The sequence below is a fragment of the Limanda limanda genome, chromosome 23, assembly GCF_963576545.1.
Source record: "Limanda limanda chromosome 23, fLimLim1.1, whole genome shotgun sequence".
Taxonomy (NCBI): Eukaryota; Metazoa; Chordata; class Actinopteri; order Pleuronectiformes; family Pleuronectidae; genus Limanda; species Limanda limanda.
The window spans coordinates 218,168-236,345 of record NC_083658.1 but is presented as its reverse complement, the minus strand read 5'-3'; the positions used below and the strand labels follow the sequence as shown (position 1 = coordinate 236,345).

The 18,178-nt window shown below is 47.3% G+C and overlaps 1 protein-coding gene across 1 annotated transcript; it reads left to right on the top strand.

The window, feature by feature from the left end:
* The first annotated feature begins 1,139 nt into the window (after positions 1 to 1,139).
* On the top strand, positions 1,140 to 16,511 carry impg2b (interphotoreceptor matrix proteoglycan 2b). Its single transcript, XM_061067319.1, has 22 exons — positions 1,140 to 1,218; positions 1,862 to 1,908; positions 2,338 to 2,491; positions 2,756 to 2,922; positions 3,361 to 3,389; positions 4,613 to 4,659; positions 5,550 to 7,334; positions 7,377 to 7,504; positions 7,611 to 7,772; positions 8,839 to 8,897; positions 8,997 to 9,017; positions 10,939 to 11,192; positions 11,264 to 11,325; positions 11,463 to 11,697; positions 11,918 to 13,683; positions 13,767 to 13,986; positions 14,545 to 14,755; positions 14,869 to 15,057; positions 15,132 to 15,348; positions 15,729 to 15,808; positions 16,288 to 16,345; positions 16,481 to 16,511. Exons 1-21 carry the CDS (start codon positions 1,140 to 1,142, stop codon positions 16,319 to 16,321), a joined length of 5,946 nt encoding a protein of 1,981 aa, XP_060923302.1. The 3' UTR covers positions 16,322 to 16,345; positions 16,481 to 16,511.
* The last annotated feature ends 1,667 nt before the right edge of the window (positions 16,512 to 18,178 follow it).

The window sequence follows — 18,178 nt, the reverse complement described above, 5'->3', positions numbered from 1 at the left end:
GGTTCTTTAGTTCTGACAGCCGGGTTCTTTAGTTCTGACAGCCGGGTTCTTTAGTTCTAACAGCCGGGTTCTTTAGTTCTAACAGCCGGATTCTTTAGTTCTAACAGCCGGATTCTTTAGTTCTAACAGCCGGGTTCTTTAGTTCTAACAGCCGGGTTCTTTAGTTCTGACAGCCGGGTTCTTTAGTTCTTGTGAACCCGAGGAAGCAGCAGGTGAAAGTGGGAGCGAGTTCAGCTCCTAATTGATTGTTTGAGATCCGAACGCTCAATTATCACCTTTGACCTTGTAACAGCTCGTTCATCTAATCCACTGGGACCAGTCTGCTGTAGAGACCCCCGGCCCGACTCCCAGCTTCCTTAGCACCGACTGGGGGTCCGGCTGGATTCTGGTTGAACTCTGGCTGGATTCTGATTGGATTCTGGTTGGATTCTGGTTGGATTCTGGTTGGATTCTGGTTGGATTCTGGTTGAACTCTGGCTGGATTCTGGTTGGATTCTGGTTGGATTCTGGTTGGATTCTGGTTGGATTCTGGTTGGATCAAGGTAACGACTACAACCAGTAATGCCCCAGTACAGTGCTGGAATCCAGCTACAGGAACCTGTCAACTTTAACATATTGTTATAAACCACTTATATCTGTTAATGAGCTGATTATGAATTCCTGTTTTCTAATACATTAATTTATTGTTTTTTTCCCATGGTCCAACATGTCCACTGTTGCATCATGGGAAATAAACCAGCTGTCGCAGGAAAAAACGTGTTGGAATGAACCTGAAGTCTCTGATGCTGATCTTGAGTTGATTTGGTCTTTTCCAGCTTCTCTGATGTAGAAAGTAAAGACTTTGTGTTTGATTCCCTCTGAGCAGCGCTGACCCGGCGGCGCTCTGGCGCTCGGCGGCTCTGACACTCATCCACTCCAGCAGATTAACAAATAGGATTAGAGCAAAGAGAGAAAAGTCTCGTCCATCTGCTCACCTGAGAGGAAGCAGCGAGCAGACGTCAGGACCGAGCTCTGAGAACCTCTGTGTCCTCACGTCTTCCACATGCTGCGCTCACAGGGACGAGTGTGGGCAGGACGCCGCTGAGGACAGGAAGTAACGAGCAGCGAGTCCGGGCCGGAGCTTTGAGGAGACTTGAGAAATGTCAGGACGGTTTGGGAGGATGGCGCTTTGGGCGCTCGGCGCCCTGCTGCTCTCAGGGTACTTGTACACGGAAACAGGTTGGTTTACAGTTTACAGTTTTTGAATCATTAGTAACTAACATGTCTGTGGTGGAAGAAGTATTCACATCATTTACTCATGGAAAAGTAGAAATACATGGATGTGAAATACTCAGTAAGAGTAAAAGTCCTGCATCGTAAATCCTACTTAAGTAGAAGTAGAGCATCATTGACATATACTTCAAGTATTGGAGTAAAAGTACATATTGGGAACTAGGTTTATAGTAGAAAAACAAAGATCAGTCAATGAATCTTTTTAATCATCAGTTAATTGAGTCGTTTGTTTTCTGTGTTTCCAACTTCCTGAGTTTGACAGATTTGATGATTAAGTTATAAATGAAACAACTTTTCCTCTTTGGAGAAAAGTTGTGCAGCTTAATCAATCGTGAAAATAATGATCGGTTCCAGATCTGCAGTCACAACGAGAAAATCAACCTGCAACAGTTTTAATAAAGAAATAATCCAGAACATTCTTCAGAATCCAGTTTCAACCATGTGAAGTTTTAGTTGCATTGATGGTTAATCAGCGGTTTTATTATTCAAATAATTTAAATTCATCGATGAAAGAAACGTAGAGAAGTTTAATGTTGAGCTGAAACTGAAGTGAGTGTTTCCCTGATTGTCTCTGAACTTCATGAAGCAGAAGCTGCTCATGAGCTGAGGGAGGATCGGCAGGAGGGAGGAAGAGGAGTGGACCAGTCGCCCCTGGACTCAGACCAGTCACCTCTGGACTCAGACCAGTGGACCCTGGACTCAGACCAGTCGCCTCTGGACTCAGACCAGTCGCCCCTGGACTCAGACCAGTGGACCCTGGACTCAGACCAGTCGCCTCTGGACTCAGACCAGTCGCCTCTGGACTCAGACCAGTCGCCTCTGGACTCAGACCAGTCGCCTCTGGATTCAGACCAGTCGCCTCTGGACTCAGACCAGTCGCCTCTGGACTCAGACCAGTCGCCTCTGGACTCAGACCAGTCGCCTCTGGACTCAGACCAGTCGCCTCTGGACTCAGACCAGTCGCCTCTGGACTCAGACCAGTCGCCTCTGGACTCAGACCAGTCGCCTCTGGACTCAGACCAGTCGCCTCTGGACTCAGACCAGTGGACCCTGGACTCTGACCAGTGGACCCTGGACTCTGACCAGCTTCTCTACCGACGACGCGTCGCTCTAACCCGGAGAAAGAGGAACATCCTGTTTCCCAGCGGAGTCAAGCTGTGCACGCAGGAGACGCTGGACCAGGCCGTCGCCAACCATCTCAAATACTTTCACCTCAGAGGTTCGTCAAGTTTCTCCAGCTTCCTTCAAAAGTTCTTTGAGAATATTTCAGGCCATAAATACTTTGTGTTTCGCGGAAGCCGTGATCCAAACGCACTTAGGAGCTTAAACTGCAGGTTTGCTGTCATTAAAGGTCCCACAGAGGTCAGAGGTCATGCAGAGCTGCTGTGAAAATGTGACCTTAACAAGTCATGAGTCTCAGCTTCCATCTCCAGTGTAGGAACCGAAGCCAGCTTCAGTTGTGTGTCTGTGTTGTGTGTTGCAGTGTGTCAGGAGACGGTGTGGGAGGCCTTTAAGATCTTCTGGGACCGGCTGCCGGATCGGGAGGAGTACCAGGACCGGGTCAGCCGCTGCATGGACGGCTCGGCCAGCGTGGTGGACATCGGAAACTTCTTCAGCCAATCAGAGGAGCACATCAGCCTCATCAGGAGCGTGAGTTTACTCCTCATGTGCAACCAGCCACCGGCTCTCTAAGACTTAGTGTTGAACAAATATTAGTTTCTCTGAATTTTACTTTATTATCATGCTGAACTGTAAATATGCAGAGATGGACTGATGAGGGACATTATGTTAACCCCGCCTCCACCTCAATATAAATACATAAATGAGAAATCCTGTAAATTTAGTAAAAGGAAAATGAAGCTTAACTGTATACATGTAGGTGAGTGATGATAATATGAACTCTCCTGTTTAGTGAGATGATGTCATGTTCTATAAGAGTAAAGATAGAACCTGGTTATAACCATAGACTGTATATATAAAGGTTATAACACGATGTGTTAGCCTCAGTTAGCATGTTAGCATCTCTCCACACCGGGAGCTGCTTTAGTTTCTGTAAACTCTCAACTTTTATCTGTTGCTGTCTTACAGAGGGTCGCCATGGCAACTGCGTTAAACAGGTCAGTGAGTGATGACAATGTTGTTCTGCTGATGTTCATAAACCTTTACAAATATTGATTTAACCTTCATTAAGCGACAAGTCTCAGAACTAGTTTTCTTTATAATGTGTCTGCTGCTAGATTCTGTCTCGAAAACAGAATTACTTCTAGAAAATGTCATAGAATATATAACACTGATTACTTATCATATAACCCTATAAATACAGATAATAAAATAGTCCCACATTTTGGAGCATTGGACCTTTGAGAATATTTAAAATACAAAGTGCTGCACGGCTCAGATGATAAAGAGAGTTTGTTGCGTCCTGTTCTGAGGAGAACACGCGATGTGTTAAACTGCTGTGATGAGTTGAAGCTGGTTGTGTATTGACACGTGTGTTTCATCACCTGCTGCAGCACGTCCGCCCCCCCCGGCCCTCCTCCGTGCAGGTAGGCCTGCAGCACCCTGCACCCCCACCCACAGAGCAGTCAGCAGCTCAACCTCACTATGTCACTGAGCTCTATTATAAATATGTCTGATATACAAGTATAAGATATAAACATTAGTATTTTAAACAACTGTAGAAACAATGAGTCCAGAGACTCTGCTCTCATGAGTCCAGACGTCGAGCTCCAGTGTGTTTGTTGTTTCTCTGTAAAGCTCGTTGAGCGTTTATTACGCTTGTGTGGTAAATTAGTTCTGTAAAAACACGTCTGGGTCCAGATGTGGCTGCGTTCTGATGGATTTAAAGAGGAATGCCAACCACTTTAAAGCTTCACAGATGTTTTCTCTTTCGGCAGCTAATAGGACTCCATGTTTGTTTATGTGCGACTTACTGCAACTAAATTATTGATGGATGTTATAAATCCTCTGGGGTTGTTCCAGAGTCATTATCCAAAACACAAAGTGTTGTTAAACAGAGCGATCACAGGAAAACTTTTTATGGATGAAACTTCCCTCTGAAATTATATTATTCTGCTTTTACCCGACAATCAACTCATTTCACTGATGTCTGTTTAAAGTTTGACTCTGAAATGAGAGTTTGGACACTTTTATTAACTTTATTTATTTTGCTATTATTGATTTATGACAATCAGCATCACTGGTGTTTAAAAACAATCTGTTTTCTTGATTGATGAATTATGAGTTGAACCTGACGGCCTCGGCCTCAGACAGTCGGACGACTCGGAGGAAGAGGTGTCTCTGTCTTCTCAAACCTTTCTTGTCTCTGTTTGTCCTGCAGCTCGGAGACAACAACCGTCCAGGCTGGAGACTCGCTGATGGAGACAGGTAAACAAAGCTCTGAATCTTTTCTTCTTCACTTTAATTTGAGACTGTGAACCATGAAGAAGAAACGATGGAGACACATTAAGAATCTTTAATGATCATTATGATTGTAATTAAACCTCAAAGTTAAAAGCTACTAGATCTAAAACATTTGATCAGTAGATTGTTTAACTTCTTGATGCAGTGAACCTGAACCTTTAAACACTTTATCCAGATTCCAGAGTTCCAAAGTTACCTTGATGAATTTACATTCTTCCAAAGTTTTGCTGAGAGAATGAACCTGACAACAGATGCGTAGTAGCATCTTATTGTTGACCCTCTGGTGACCTTATTAAAACCTTCCTCCCTGATGGAGAACGACTTAAAGAAGAACACAAAACCCAATGTCCGTCCGAGTGTTGCAGAGCTCTCCCAGCGGCTCCGTCCCCCGGCCGACACCCCTCTGTCTGAGCAGCTGATTCCTGTCACACGCTCGGCGCTCAGAATAGATCTGTAAGCCTATTTACAGGCAGAAGTCTGGTCGGTGGAGACGAGAAGAGACGGAGTTAGCGCCGGTGTCAGGGTCCGTGAGATCACAGCTTCTGGAAACAACTCTTCTCTCTCTTTAAACGCTTGTTTCTATATTCACAGTTTGATTTAAGGTCTAATCTGCAGCGTGTGCATCAGACACCAACAGGTCTTCAAGGTCGTCCCCCAATAATTACATGAGCTACAAAGACATGATTGATTATCAATTATAGCTTTTTCCAGACACTTGCATATATATTTATATAAATAATATCCTATCCCCGGTCCAACAGATGATTGACTCTCCTGTTAACGGTATAAAGCGGTCGAGTTCAGACGTTCAGGTCCTCATTCTCTCCTTCTCTCCGGGTTCTCTCCTCTTACAGCGGAGGATGTGGTCGTCATGTGGTCGATTCCACCTTCAGTCATCGCTGATGTTCCCACAGAGTCTGAAGAAGAGGATGTTGCTGACGATACTGTGGAGGTCGCCACAGAGGTCATTGACTCTGTTAGCCACATGCCTTTGGACGGACAAGAAGAAAAGCCTGTCCTAGATACAACCAAGGAGGAGACTGAAGAGGATTTAACTCCTACTGATCTGGATGTATCCGACTCAGAGGTGATTGAAGAAGTCACCCCTGTCGGTGAAGAGCCACCTTTGGAGGTTGTCGCTGAAGAGTTCCTCACAGAAGCTACTGTTGTGGTTCTTACAAAGCCCACAACAGGACCTGCTACAGAAGCTGTCACAGAGCAGGATCCAGAGCAGCAGGAAACTCCAGAACTTGGTGCTGAGGCTCCGTCAGAAGTCATTTTGGAGGCAATCCAGGAGACAACAGTCATTTTTAGCCAAGAAGAAGAAGAAATCCCAGACAATTCTTTAGATATCCCCCCCAGGGTGACTTTAGCTGATAATGTTTTTGAGGAACCAACTGAAACAGCACAAACTGGAGAAGTTCTTGAAGAAGCTGAAGGACACGTCCACAAATCACCAGAAGTTGTAGAAGTTAGTCAAGAAACAAGGGAAGTCAACACAGAGCCAATCCCACCCGTGACCCCAGAACAAGAACCTGTCTCAAACATAGAAACAGAAGTTCCATCTCAGTCCTACATTCTGGCGACAACAGTCAAGGTCGACGTAAAAGCTGTTGAAGAGACTGAAGAGGACCAAACACCAGAAGAGCAACTGACGACTCAGATTGCTCCTGATGCCACAGACAAGTCAGAAGAGGAGGTAGAAGTAGGACTCAAACATGAAGAACCCATAGATGTTACCGAAGCTGCTGTTCAATTGGAGTCTCCTGCATTAGAAACAGCAAGTGAAGACCTACATGAGGAAGCAGGGGGCGCTGTGGGGACTGTAGAAGTTCAACTAGATGTTATTAGAGAAGGAGAAGAAGAGCCAGTGAAACCAGTAGATACAAACGAAAAAGACGAAGAACCAACTGAAGAAAGATTCGTGGCACCTGCGGATCCTGTAGAGGAAATAACACCTGAAGAAGATACAGAGCCCCCAGAGGAACCAGTCGGAGAACCAGAAGGTGTCGAGGGTATTGCCAAAGAGAAGAAACCTACAGTAGTAGAGGTAGAGCATGAAGTAGTACCTGATCTTTCTATTACATCTGTGTCTGATGAGACAACCGAGGAAGAACCAGGAGCAGGACTAACTAAACCCCAAGCTCCAGAGGAGATGAGGTCCCAGGTCCGTCCAGAGTCTCGTGAGGAGAGGACTTCGGTTGTTGTTGGTCCAGAAGAAGCACCTGAACTTCCAGGAGGCTCAGAGTTTGAAATCATTTCAGAAATCACAGAGGAGGAAACCACCCAGTGGATTTCCAGTGAGGTCCCAGAACCTGGACACGTTCCTGCAGGTGAGGAAGATATTCCCTCAGAGGGTCCAAGGGAAATATCCCCAGAAGTTGTGACTCACACTCAGTCAGAGACGACTTCAGAGGTGGAATCTTCTGAGGAGGTCCCACCAGAGTCTCATGAAGACGTTGTCCCAGAAGCTGCACCTGAGGAAGACAGTGCACCAAGTGGGGACAGCATCCATGATGCTCCATCCGAGGTTCCACGAGAGAAGGTGGAAAGTATCTCTGTTGATGTTACAGCAGAAGATACAGGCACTCTAGATAAAGTGTTTTCGGAGTCGGGTGTCCCTGCAGCGAGTACCCAGGGTCCTGCCACTGAGGAGGCCCCCCCCGGCACATCTGTGGAAGTCACGACCAAGTACCTGGTGGAGTACAACAATGGAAACTTCCCTGATGTCACCCAGAGGCCTGATGACCTGGACGACCTCTCGCTGGGAAACAACGGCCTTGGCTCGGAGGAGGAGAAGCAGAACCCGGTGAGCAGAGGGGTTAGCCCTAGCTAACCCTAACCCAGGGGCTGAACGTTAGACAACATGTTGATGAGATACCAAACCTGAGTTCTTTGTGTTTCACTGCCTTCAGATCGGTAACGAGATCGACGACACTCTGCTGCGCCCCCCCCGGCCCCTGAAGGAGCAGGTGGTGGAGCTGAGCATCCGGCTGAGAGGAGAGACGTACCACGAGGCTCTGAGGGATCCCAGCAGCTTCACCTACCAGCAGCTGGCCAAGACCTTCACACGCAAGGTCAGGTTCACACAGCAGCATCACCACACAATGTCATCACCTGTCGCTTTAAAAGACAACACAACAATCCAGAAAATGACCTTTTGTATCATTCTGGGCGTTAAACGTTTCTAACACTTCACAACCAGAATCTAGAGTTGAGTAATAAAGGCTGATGTTGTTATTGTGGAGTTTCTTCAGAATCATTGTCGTCATGTTATTGAGCAGAACTGAGCTGTGGTGTGTTTGTGTGATTTCTGTGGTTGCGTCCTCCTCCTCCTCCTCCTCCTTCTCCTCTTCCTCCTCCTCTTCTTCACTCCTTCCCTCTCTGACGTCCAGCTCGTTTCCCACTGACAGGCTTTGTGGTTTCCTACAAACTGCAGACTCAGCAGTTGGCTGTAAAGCGGCCTCGCCTGTTTTTCACGCGTTAGGATCTCCACGCTCTGAAGCTCAGTGCTGGTCTGTGAGAGCCGGGAAACTTCAGAGCTTCGCTGGACGAGCAGTGACTCACTTCCAGTCAGTGGAAAAACAAGTGGTGCCAGGAAAGCAGAGAGGGCCGGTGTGTTCCCGTCCCGCCGAGAGCTTTCAGCCCCGGTGACGCGGGACGCCAGTTTATGGTTTGAGAGTCGGGGTCAGCGTCGTGAATGAAGTCATGAAGTGGATCCCAGGACTAATAGGAACAGCAGGAGCAGGGCGGAGCTTCAGGCCATGGGACCCGATCACGTTGTTCCAGAGAAACGACTTCAACAGCTGATTCCACCAGAGACTCAGTCTGCTCCAATAACTCAACGCTCATCAGAGTCACTCATGGAAACGATTAAATCTGCATCATAACAACATCTGGTGACGGAGACACACAACATCTGTATTCAACCAGAGAATCAATTAACAGACCTCCTGCTCTCCGTCATGTGTTCATTCTTCTTCTGTCTCTGTTTCTAAAGACCTCAGCGTTTCTGTTGTTTCTCACTGATAATAAACAAGTAGACGTTCATCTTGTAATATCCACATAACCCTGGGTCAGGGGTCAAACTCTCACCTTCGGCCCTGTGACCTGTGAACCTCACTTCCTGTTTCTAACCCGCAGATTGAAGACGCCTTTGAGAGGCTGCCGGGCTTTAAGGACGTGTACGTGGTGGAGTTCAGGTGATTTTTAAATTAATCTGAAAATGTTTTTAACTTGTTTAAATATAGAATCAGTTGAAACCTGATTGTTTCTCTGTGATTCTGTGATTCTGTTCTCAGACCACAGAAGGACCTGGAGCGGTGAGTTCTCACTTTCACACACTTCTTCACAAAAGGCTCCAGTTATCCCTGTGGCTCACGATAAATGCCTTTATTTTGAAAGACTGATGGCTTTTATTTTGACAGTTTTACTGAATGTGAACAGATCCAGGATCAGAAGCAGACGGCGTGTTTCTGTGTTTTCAGTTTCACCTTTCGCTGAGATTGTGAGATTAAGTGGAAACAGACTAAATCTCTGAGTTTTGACTCTGACTCGTCTCAGAGGATTTGTCTCCTCGTGGCCTTGTCCTGGGAGACGCCTCCTTCCTAACCCTAGCCCTCCCTAACCCTAACCCCCCCCCTAACCCTAGCCCTCCCTAACCCTAACCCTAACCCTAACCCTAGCCCTCCCTAACCCTAACCCTCCCAAACCCTAACCCTAACCCTCCCTAACCCTAGCCCTCCCTAACCCTAGCCCTCCCTAACCCTAACCCCCCCTAACCCTAGCCCTCCCTAACCCTAACCCTAACCCTAGCCCTCCCTAACCCTAGCCCTCCCTAACCCTAACCCTAACCCTAACCCTAACCCTAACCCTCCCTAACCCTAACCCCCCCTAACCCTAACCCTAACCCCCCCTAACCCTAGCCCTCCCTAACCCTAGCCCTCCCTAACCCTAGCCCTCCCTAACCCTAACCAACCCTAACCCTAGCTCTCCCTAACCCTAACCCTAACCAACCCTAACCCTAGCCCTCCCTAACCCTAACCCTAGCCCTCCCTAACCCTAGCCCTCCCTAACCCTAACCCCCCCTAACCCTAACCCTAACCCCCCCTAACCCTAACCCTAACCCCCCCTAACCCTAGCCCTCCCTAACCATAACCCTAAAGCCCCTTTCACCTGCAGTAAATAACGGCTCTGCTGACACCCTGCTCTAATTTCCACTAATGTCCTTAACAATAGTCAATCACCTCTTAAGTGAGTTAAGTCGCTCGCTGCTCGCCGGCCACCTGCAGCTGCTGAGGGATTACTGATTACTGTCAAAGGTTGTACGCCTCGCTCTGCCCCCCCCCGTCTCCTCCAGCGTTTGAACACATTGATGAATTCCCTGAGTTCAGGTGAGTTTAAGACTCAGAGTCGAGTCCTCCTGGAGCTCGGGGCGGGTTAGGGTTAGCGTTAGTTTTAGGGTGAGCAGCAGGAGAACGACCACGACTCTGAAAGACGAACACGTGGAACCACAGAAAACTTCTTTACATCACGTCGTTGTATATCAGGTCCTTAGTACATGTGGAAGCACTATCATCAGGAAATCTCTTTAACCAAATTGAATCTACATTTATTCTTAATATCGATCGTGGACTATGATTTTTTTCCTGTTGGAAGGTTTTATTTGGTAGTTTGACTCTTGTTGAGTTCAGGACAGACGATGTAGCTCCTTGTTAACATCCATGAGACAAACTGTGATTTGTGAATATGAGACAATACTAATCAAATGTGATTGATTGATTAAAAATCTTCACATCTGTTTACTGTGAAACATTAAGTAGAAAATCTAGTTTTTATTAGTAACTCTCTGGCGTCTTCACTTCTTGACCAAAACTGATCTATTTAAACAAATGAGATATAAGGTGTTAATTATGATTTCCACTACACAGTAGCATGCTAGCTGTTTCCCCCTGTTTCCAGTCTTCATGCTAAGCTAACAACCTGCTTGAGTCTCGAGCTACATTATCAGTCCACTCTGACTCCGTAGAAATCATCACATTGAAATTCAGTGAACGTTGAGGATCTGATTTCTACACGAGAATCGATTGTCCAAAGAAAAGTCAAAGTACGAATAAAGAAAGACTCAGTTTTACAGACGACACATTTTGGTTTACGTCTGCATCGTAGATTAAAATCGGACGAGATCCACATCTTCCCTGTTCAGACTCTTCTGACACTTTGACTCGTCTTCTTCCTCCTCAGAGGTCTGGTCGTCCTGGTCCACTACGCCATCACGCTGGAGGTGGACAGCGGCGGCGTTCCCAACGACACGCTGGACTTCATCTCCTTGCAGAACAATCTGGTGGAGAAGAATTACCCTGGAGCCGCCGAGCAGCCCACCGTGGTCTACACCATCACGGACTTCCGTAACTACATCACTGAGGCGCTGCACAAAGACAACTTCATGAGCAACAGCAGCCTGGAGACGCAGGGGGACGCTCTGCAGCTGGAGAACGGTACGTTACCGGACACGCTCCACACATCCTCACACACAGCTCGACTCTAACAGGCTGTGATCTTTCTGCAGCAGAGAACTTGCTGCTTTCTGTGAAACCCACGAGTCGACCAGACGACTCCTTCGACAACATGGTGAGTCTGAAACACGGAGAACAAATCACACTGGTGAAGGTTCCGTTAAGAAGACTCAAACCTTTTCATGTTAATACTTTAAAACCTGTTGATGAATGAAGTGGACGAAGCAACAAACTCTTTGAATCTGTTTTCAGGATAATGTTCTGGCAGCAGAGAAGCCTCCGGACGCCCCGAGTCATGAGGTGGAAGGCAGCAATGTTTTTCTGAAGAAGGACGACTTCCTGTTTGACCCCTTCGATCCGAGGAAAGGTCCTCAGACTGGGGGGGTGAGCGAGAATGACGTCTTCACGTTTGAGGAGAGCTCGGCTCCTCTGGCGCCCGACGAATTCCCCGATAAGACGTTGGACCTGGAGTCACTGGATGAAGAGAGTGAGTCCACTTCATGACAGTGGTTTTATACGAGTCATGAATCCTGAGTTTGAATCTAAATCTAAAAGAAAACTTGAAATGACATGTTAGTGAAGGTTTGAGAGCTTCATGAGAGTTGTATGAGGATTGACGGTCTGGTCTCAGTTTTCTCACTGGGATGTGAAAACACTTCCTGCTCGGTCCTGACAGTAAAGCTCTCCACGTGTTTTCTGCTTTACAGATAATGTATTTATTGAAGATGAGGGCTTTCTTCTCAATAATGCTCCTGGTGCTGGAGATGGAGATGACCATGCTGTCAGTGCAGGAGGCTCCTCAGCCACTGCCCCTCCGCCGGTGAAGCCTCAGACGGGCTCTGAGAACACCATGGACGATGGGTCTGGTTCTGGTTCCTCTGGAGACGGCCAGGGAGCTGATCTCTGGTCCTGGCAGCTCTCTGTGGCCTCGGATGGGACTGGCAGCCTGGAGGTGCTACCACCTCCTGATCTGGAGGAGACTGATGAGGAGGATGAAGACCAGGATGAGGAAGGGGTTGTTGTTGTTGAGTCTCTGAATACAGACGAAGGTGATTTGGTTGAAAGAGGAGTCGAACTCACAAATGATCCTCGTTTGTGGACAACAACAGCTCCTGGTTTTGAGGAGCCAGTGCTGGATGGAGGCCTTGAGGAACCTTTTCTGGACGAAGTCCTGGTAACGCCGCACATCAGCACCGATCCACGGTACTCAACCACAACCCAAGCTCCTGTGTTCTCACCCAGAGGAACATTGACTGTTGAACTTTCAGTACAAACATTTGAAGCGTCTGGAATCTACGATGTGTATTCCCTGACAGAACCACATGTAACTATCGGGCCAGGCAGACATTCTCCTGATCTTCTTATTGGACCAACTTATTCATCAGTCAATCTTCAGGAAACCACTGGAGTGGTTGAAGTAAGTACAGCAGCAGAAACGCAGCTTCCAGTTGTTACAGATGAGTTTACATCAGCAGAAGACGCACCTGAGAGCGTTCAGGTTGAAGGGATTCTGGTGCCTGTGGCTCCTGATACTGAAGCCCCTTCGACCGAAGAGTCTCCGACCTTCGGTGTGGTCCAGGCAGTCACAGAACCTAGCTTTGATATCACTGAACTGTCAGAACTTGAGGTTCTCACAGAAAAACCCAAACTGCTGCTGCCAGAACCTGCAGATCACCATGAGGTCGAGATTTTAGAAGAGCAGCACATCGTCGCCTCTGATTCTCCAACGACAACAGCAGCGCCAGCGGCCGAGGCTCTAGACTCTGACCTGGTAGCAGATGAAGTCATGGTCGTCACGACAACCACCGCTGCTCCCGTCTCCACCTCATCCCTGAACTCAGACCACAGCAACAGCATCGCACTCTCGCCTGAGAGAGACTCGCCGTTTACTCGTGTGTCAGATTCAGCGCCGGAAGACGAGGACCTGATTCAACTTGAACACCTCAACCTTGAAGATTCAGATGAAGTTCCAGGAAGCTTTCCGTCTCCAGATGTGACTCATTCACCACCAACAGCGGTGGCTGCAAATGAAAAAGCCAGTTCTCCAACTGATGCTTCCGAACCGCTGCCAGGTGCTTCGGCACAGGATCACGACATTGACTCAACCTTGACAGATGCTTTGAAAGAGGAAGTAGATACTGACATCCCCCAAACATCTTCGTCCTCACTTCAGAAAGTCAACGCTCCTGCTACGGAGATCCAGGCGTCTGAGCTCGATTTCTCTGATGTGCCGAGCATCGACGTCAGCTTCGACGTCTTCCAGTATGACAGAATCGCGACGGAAGGCGACAGCAGTGGATTCTCCAGTGGAACTCATGGGTCCGATCTGGAAGCCCTCGCATTACCATCCCAACCTGGCAGGGATCTAACCGTGTTCTTCAGCCTGAGGGTGACCAACATGGCCTTCTCCATGGACCTGTTCAACAAGAGCTCCTCTGAGTACAAGGCCCTGGAGCAACGCTTCATGCAACTGGTGTGAACTTTGGTTCTTCTAGATTTATTTTTGAGGTTTCCGACATACAGTTCTTCATACATGTCTTTGTCTTCACCTCACAGCTGGTCCCGTCCCTGCAGTCCAACCTGAACAACTTCCAGAACCTGGAGATCCTCAACTTCAGGAATGGCAGCATCGTGGTGAACAGCAGGATGAAGTTCGGTAAGCCGGTTCCCAGAGGCGTCACCAACGTGGTCTACCTGATCCTGGAGGACTTTGCTAACACCGCCTACCAGACCATGGACTTGGCCATCGACAAGTACTCGCTGGACGTGGAATCAGGTAAAGTTACACCTTATACACAGAATCTAAATCTATCATCAGAGCAGTTTTCAGCTGATTCATCATGTTGCTGAACAGTGTTGGTGCACGGCCGTGTCGGCTGGTTTGAGTTTCTGTGGTCGGGTGTAGAACCTGAGATAACCTGTCTGAGAGGAACGTGAGGAAGAGGAGGAAGAGGAGGACATGAAACCCGATGGTTTCTCCAGCTGAGGCCGTTCGGTCACTTCCTCCTGCACGTCGTCTCTGCTGAGCCGCAGCTCTTTAATCCGTCTGAGCCAATCAGAGCCGCTCCTGACGGCTGACGACTCTAATCTGCAGCAGTGAGTCATCTTCACTACGAGGGCGGGTTTCCATCGCAGCTGCTCCACCAGTCATCAGACCTTTCAGAATAAAAGCACTGCACTCGTACGGGACCAGTGAGGATCGATGGGACTCCACACAGAGCAAATATCTGCTGTCGTCCACAGAACTTAAATAAAAGTGTCCGACATATTTTGGTGTCATCAGAGGTCGTTTCAGAATAGTCTTAACACGACTTGTTCCTCCTCTTCCTGTCAGGTGACCGAGCCGATCCCTGTAAGTTCCAGGCGTGTAACGAGTTCTCCAGATGTATGGTGAACCCGTGGTCGGGCGAGGCCGAGTGCGTCTGTGACGCCGGGTATCTGAGCGTGGACGGTCTGCCGTGTCAGAGCGTCTGTGACGTGCAACACGATTTTTGCCTCAATGACGGCAAATGTGACATCATCCCTGGCAAGGGCGCCATCTGCAGGTCAGAGGAGGTGTTACACTGTGTGGTCTTATAGTTGTGACTTTCTGCTCTCATCCACCCACAAAAATGGTGTTATTCTCATGGGGAATCGAACCTGTGGCTCTCTCCTGCAGGTGTCGGGTTGGAGAGAACTGGTGGTACCGCGGCGAGCACTGTGAGGAGTACGTGTCCGAGCCGCTGGTCGTGGGCATCGCCATCGCCTCCGTGGCGGGCTTCCTCCTGGTGTCGGCCGGGATCATCTTCTTCCTGGCGCGGACGCTGCGGGAGCAGTACGACGCCGAGGACACGGAGGACCCCCTGAGGTGAGCGGCCATCTTCACTTCCACATCCACTCCTCATTGAGCAGAAGAGTTTTCTAACATGTCGCCCGCTCTAGACGTGGAGACGGGTCGCCGACGCTGGAACGTGCCGCCAAGTTCAACCCGATGCTGGAGAGCGAGCCCGTCAGCGCCCAGTCCTACCGGCGCTATGACGACGACTTGCCTCAGTTCTACCGCGGCCGTGACCCGGACCCCCCCGAGCTCAGCGGCTCCAAAGAGCTGAGCAGCGCCGAGATCCAACAGCTCTACCAGAACACGGCGCTCAGCAGAGAGGTGAGCCGGAGACACGTCGTCCACGAGACCACCGGGACACCTCCCCCATCACGTGGTCTTCATCACCTAGTTCACAGGTGTTAGGGTTCTGTTGGTGAAGATGAACTGATGATCAAGTTTGTGTTAAACTCAGAGAGAGAGAGAGAGAGAGAGAGAGAGAGAGAGAGAGAGAGAGAGAGAGAGAGAGAGAGAGAGAGACATATATAACTAACGAACATTCGTTAGGTCCATATTATGTTAATATTTTAATGATAATTGTTTATGTTTGCAATGATATTGAGGGGGACACTCCTGTAGATGGGGTCCTGCCCCCCCTGCCCCCCCCTCTGTGAGTTGTGACAGTTTCTCACCTGAAGCGTTTTGACCTCTGACCTCTGCAGGAGATCCAGGAGCGTCTGAGGATCATCGAGTTGTGGTCCAAGGATCAACACTTTGCAGAGTTTGTGCAACAGACTCAAGTGTGAGTGATTTGATCTTTTTTATTTATATGTTCAGATATATACATTCATGTTTTTTATAGTGTAATATACATATTTAATGTGATTTATAGATAAATCATTATTCAGAGGGTCAGTTTATGAACTTTACTCTTTCATTATAGGAACATATTTAAAATGTAATTATGTATCTAATATACATTTTAAATCTGTATATTAGAAACTGCTCCTGTTCTAAATATAAAAGACAAACTTATGATTAAATAAAATGTGAAAACGTCATTAAGACTAAAAAGCTCTGGATTTCTTTTAGAATCAAGAAATATGATTCAAGTAATAAATTAAAACAGTTATTGGTTTAAATTGTTGATTGAAACTAAACAATTAAATGTCTATTAAATAAAAATACTCATATACACTATAACCGTCTATAACCGTCTATAACTGTCAGATGGGTTGTTGATGTTGTTTTGTTGTTGTTGTTGTTGTTGTTGACGACCAGGTTCCTGGAGAGAAGAGGAAGCTCCACCACGTAGAGAGCAGCGTGAAGAAGAGCTCAGGTATCAAACCCGTCACTCTTCTTATTTCTGGTTCAACCACTAGAGGCTGTAGATGATCTATATATAAATATGTAAATATATGTAAATACGAACTTGTGTTTACCTGAGTTTGTTTGTTTACCTGTTTGTTTACAGAATCCTGCCTTTGTCTGTGACTCGAGGGGGGAGGGGCTTGTGGTCTGTCACCTCGCTGCGTGTGATTGGCCGGAGCAGAGGTGACGAGCTGCTGAATGTTGGGACTCTTTCTATTGGACTTGACGTGAACTCTGACCCCTACAGGGTCGTCTGTTCCTCTGACCTTTGACCTTTGTGTGTAAATGCTTTAACGCTTCAGTCTGTTTCTGTCTTACTCTTCATCTTCCGCCTCAACTCAACGTTTCTGTTTGCGTCTCGACCTGCACGTCCTCGCTGTCGCAGAAAAGAAAGATCCTTCCCGTCCACGAGTTTCAGACCTCGTGATTGGTCGTGACAGAAAGGTTGTGCTCTGGTCGTGACTCCTCCCCATCAGTGCCTTTGCCGCCTCTTTGGGATTTGATGCTTAGAATCTCAGATACCTTGACGTTAAAAATCGGTGTTTCCGTGACTCCACGACAACTCGGACCAGCAAACCGCCTGTTTTCACTCCTGCTCTTTGTTCGTTCAATCAGCTGCTTAACGAACCAATGTTTACATTTCTCTGCCGGAGTGTAACCGATGTGTAGCATGTGTAGCATGTGTAGCATGTGTAGCATGTGTAGCATGTGTAGCCTGGAAGTAACACGACGAATTTTCGCAACAGGAAACATCCCGATGTTCGTGAGCTACGGAAGACGAGTCGTGCCACAAGAAACTGAATCCTTGTTTTTTCTTGTCGCACGAATCCTCTTCGGTATTTATGTTTCCGATGTTTCTGATGCTTCTAGGAAACGTTGAACGTGAGTTTATACGCTGATGATATTCTCTTGTTTGTGCACAACGACCATCTGGTTGTAAAAGCTACGACCTTGTTCCTGCAGGTTATTCGTTAGCGTCACAAGATAAATGTTTAACGAGCCTGGAGCAAAGGAAACGATCCGAGCGTTTAAAACAATAAAGAGTTCAAACAGATCGAGAGGAAGAAGATTTCAAACATTCAAGAACAGTTTGTGTAGAAAATCAGATTTATTGTCGTTTCTTTAGAATCTGTGTTTTTATTAGACGTCTCAGACACGACAAACAGCGACTCCTCCGCAGGTCACGTGTGTGTGTGTGTGTGTTGTGTGCACGTGCGCGGCCTCTCTCCTTTGTGTTGTTTTCTATTGTGTTTTATAAACTGTTCGTCTGATTAGAACAAAACTAAAACTGTGTAAAACTGACGCACTGACTTTTTTAAAATAAAAAGACGATATTTTCTACACAGTCGTCTGACGTGGAGTCAAACATCTGTCCCATGTTCCTCACGTGTCTTGTGTTTCTCATCATACGTGTGCGGATCCGTCGATTCACTGGAAACTTTCACTGTTTTGTTCTCGGAGGAATGTGAGTTCAACAAATCCACCGGACTCCACCTGTCAATCAGCAGCTCGTCGTCACGGCGACCTGATGACAGCACAGTGTGTAAATAAAGGTTCGAGGATCAGGTTGTCATCGCTGAGGCCGAGGTCACACGGCTCCTCCTCTTCATCTTCCTCTTCTTCTTCATCTTCCTCTTCTTCTCTTTGCTCTTGTTGCGTTCATTTCTTTTTCTTTTCAATATTTTATTTCAGTTTAGATGTAACAGTTCTTTTTGATTTTAGATTATTTATAATATTTTTAAATTGATTTGTTTTATTACATATTAAGAGGAAAATATAAAGTGTTCAAAGGCTTGTGTGT

What these genes read in the sequence shown, in the direction of transcription:
- impg2b (XM_061067319.1), top strand. Translation starts at nt 1,140, where the DNA reads ATGTCAGGACGGTTTGGGAGGATGGCGCTTTGGGCGCTCGGCGCCCTG. An exon ending in GTGTACGTGGTGGAGTTCAG is followed by an intron (nt 8,898 to 8,996) that starts GTGATTTTTAAA and finishes TTCTGTTCTCAG; the next exon opens with ACCACAGAAGGACCTGGAGC. An exon ending in CGCTCTGCAGCTGGAGAACG is followed by an intron (nt 11,193 to 11,263) that starts GTACGTTACCGG and finishes ATCTTTCTGCAG; the next exon opens with CAGAGAACTTGCTGCTTTCT.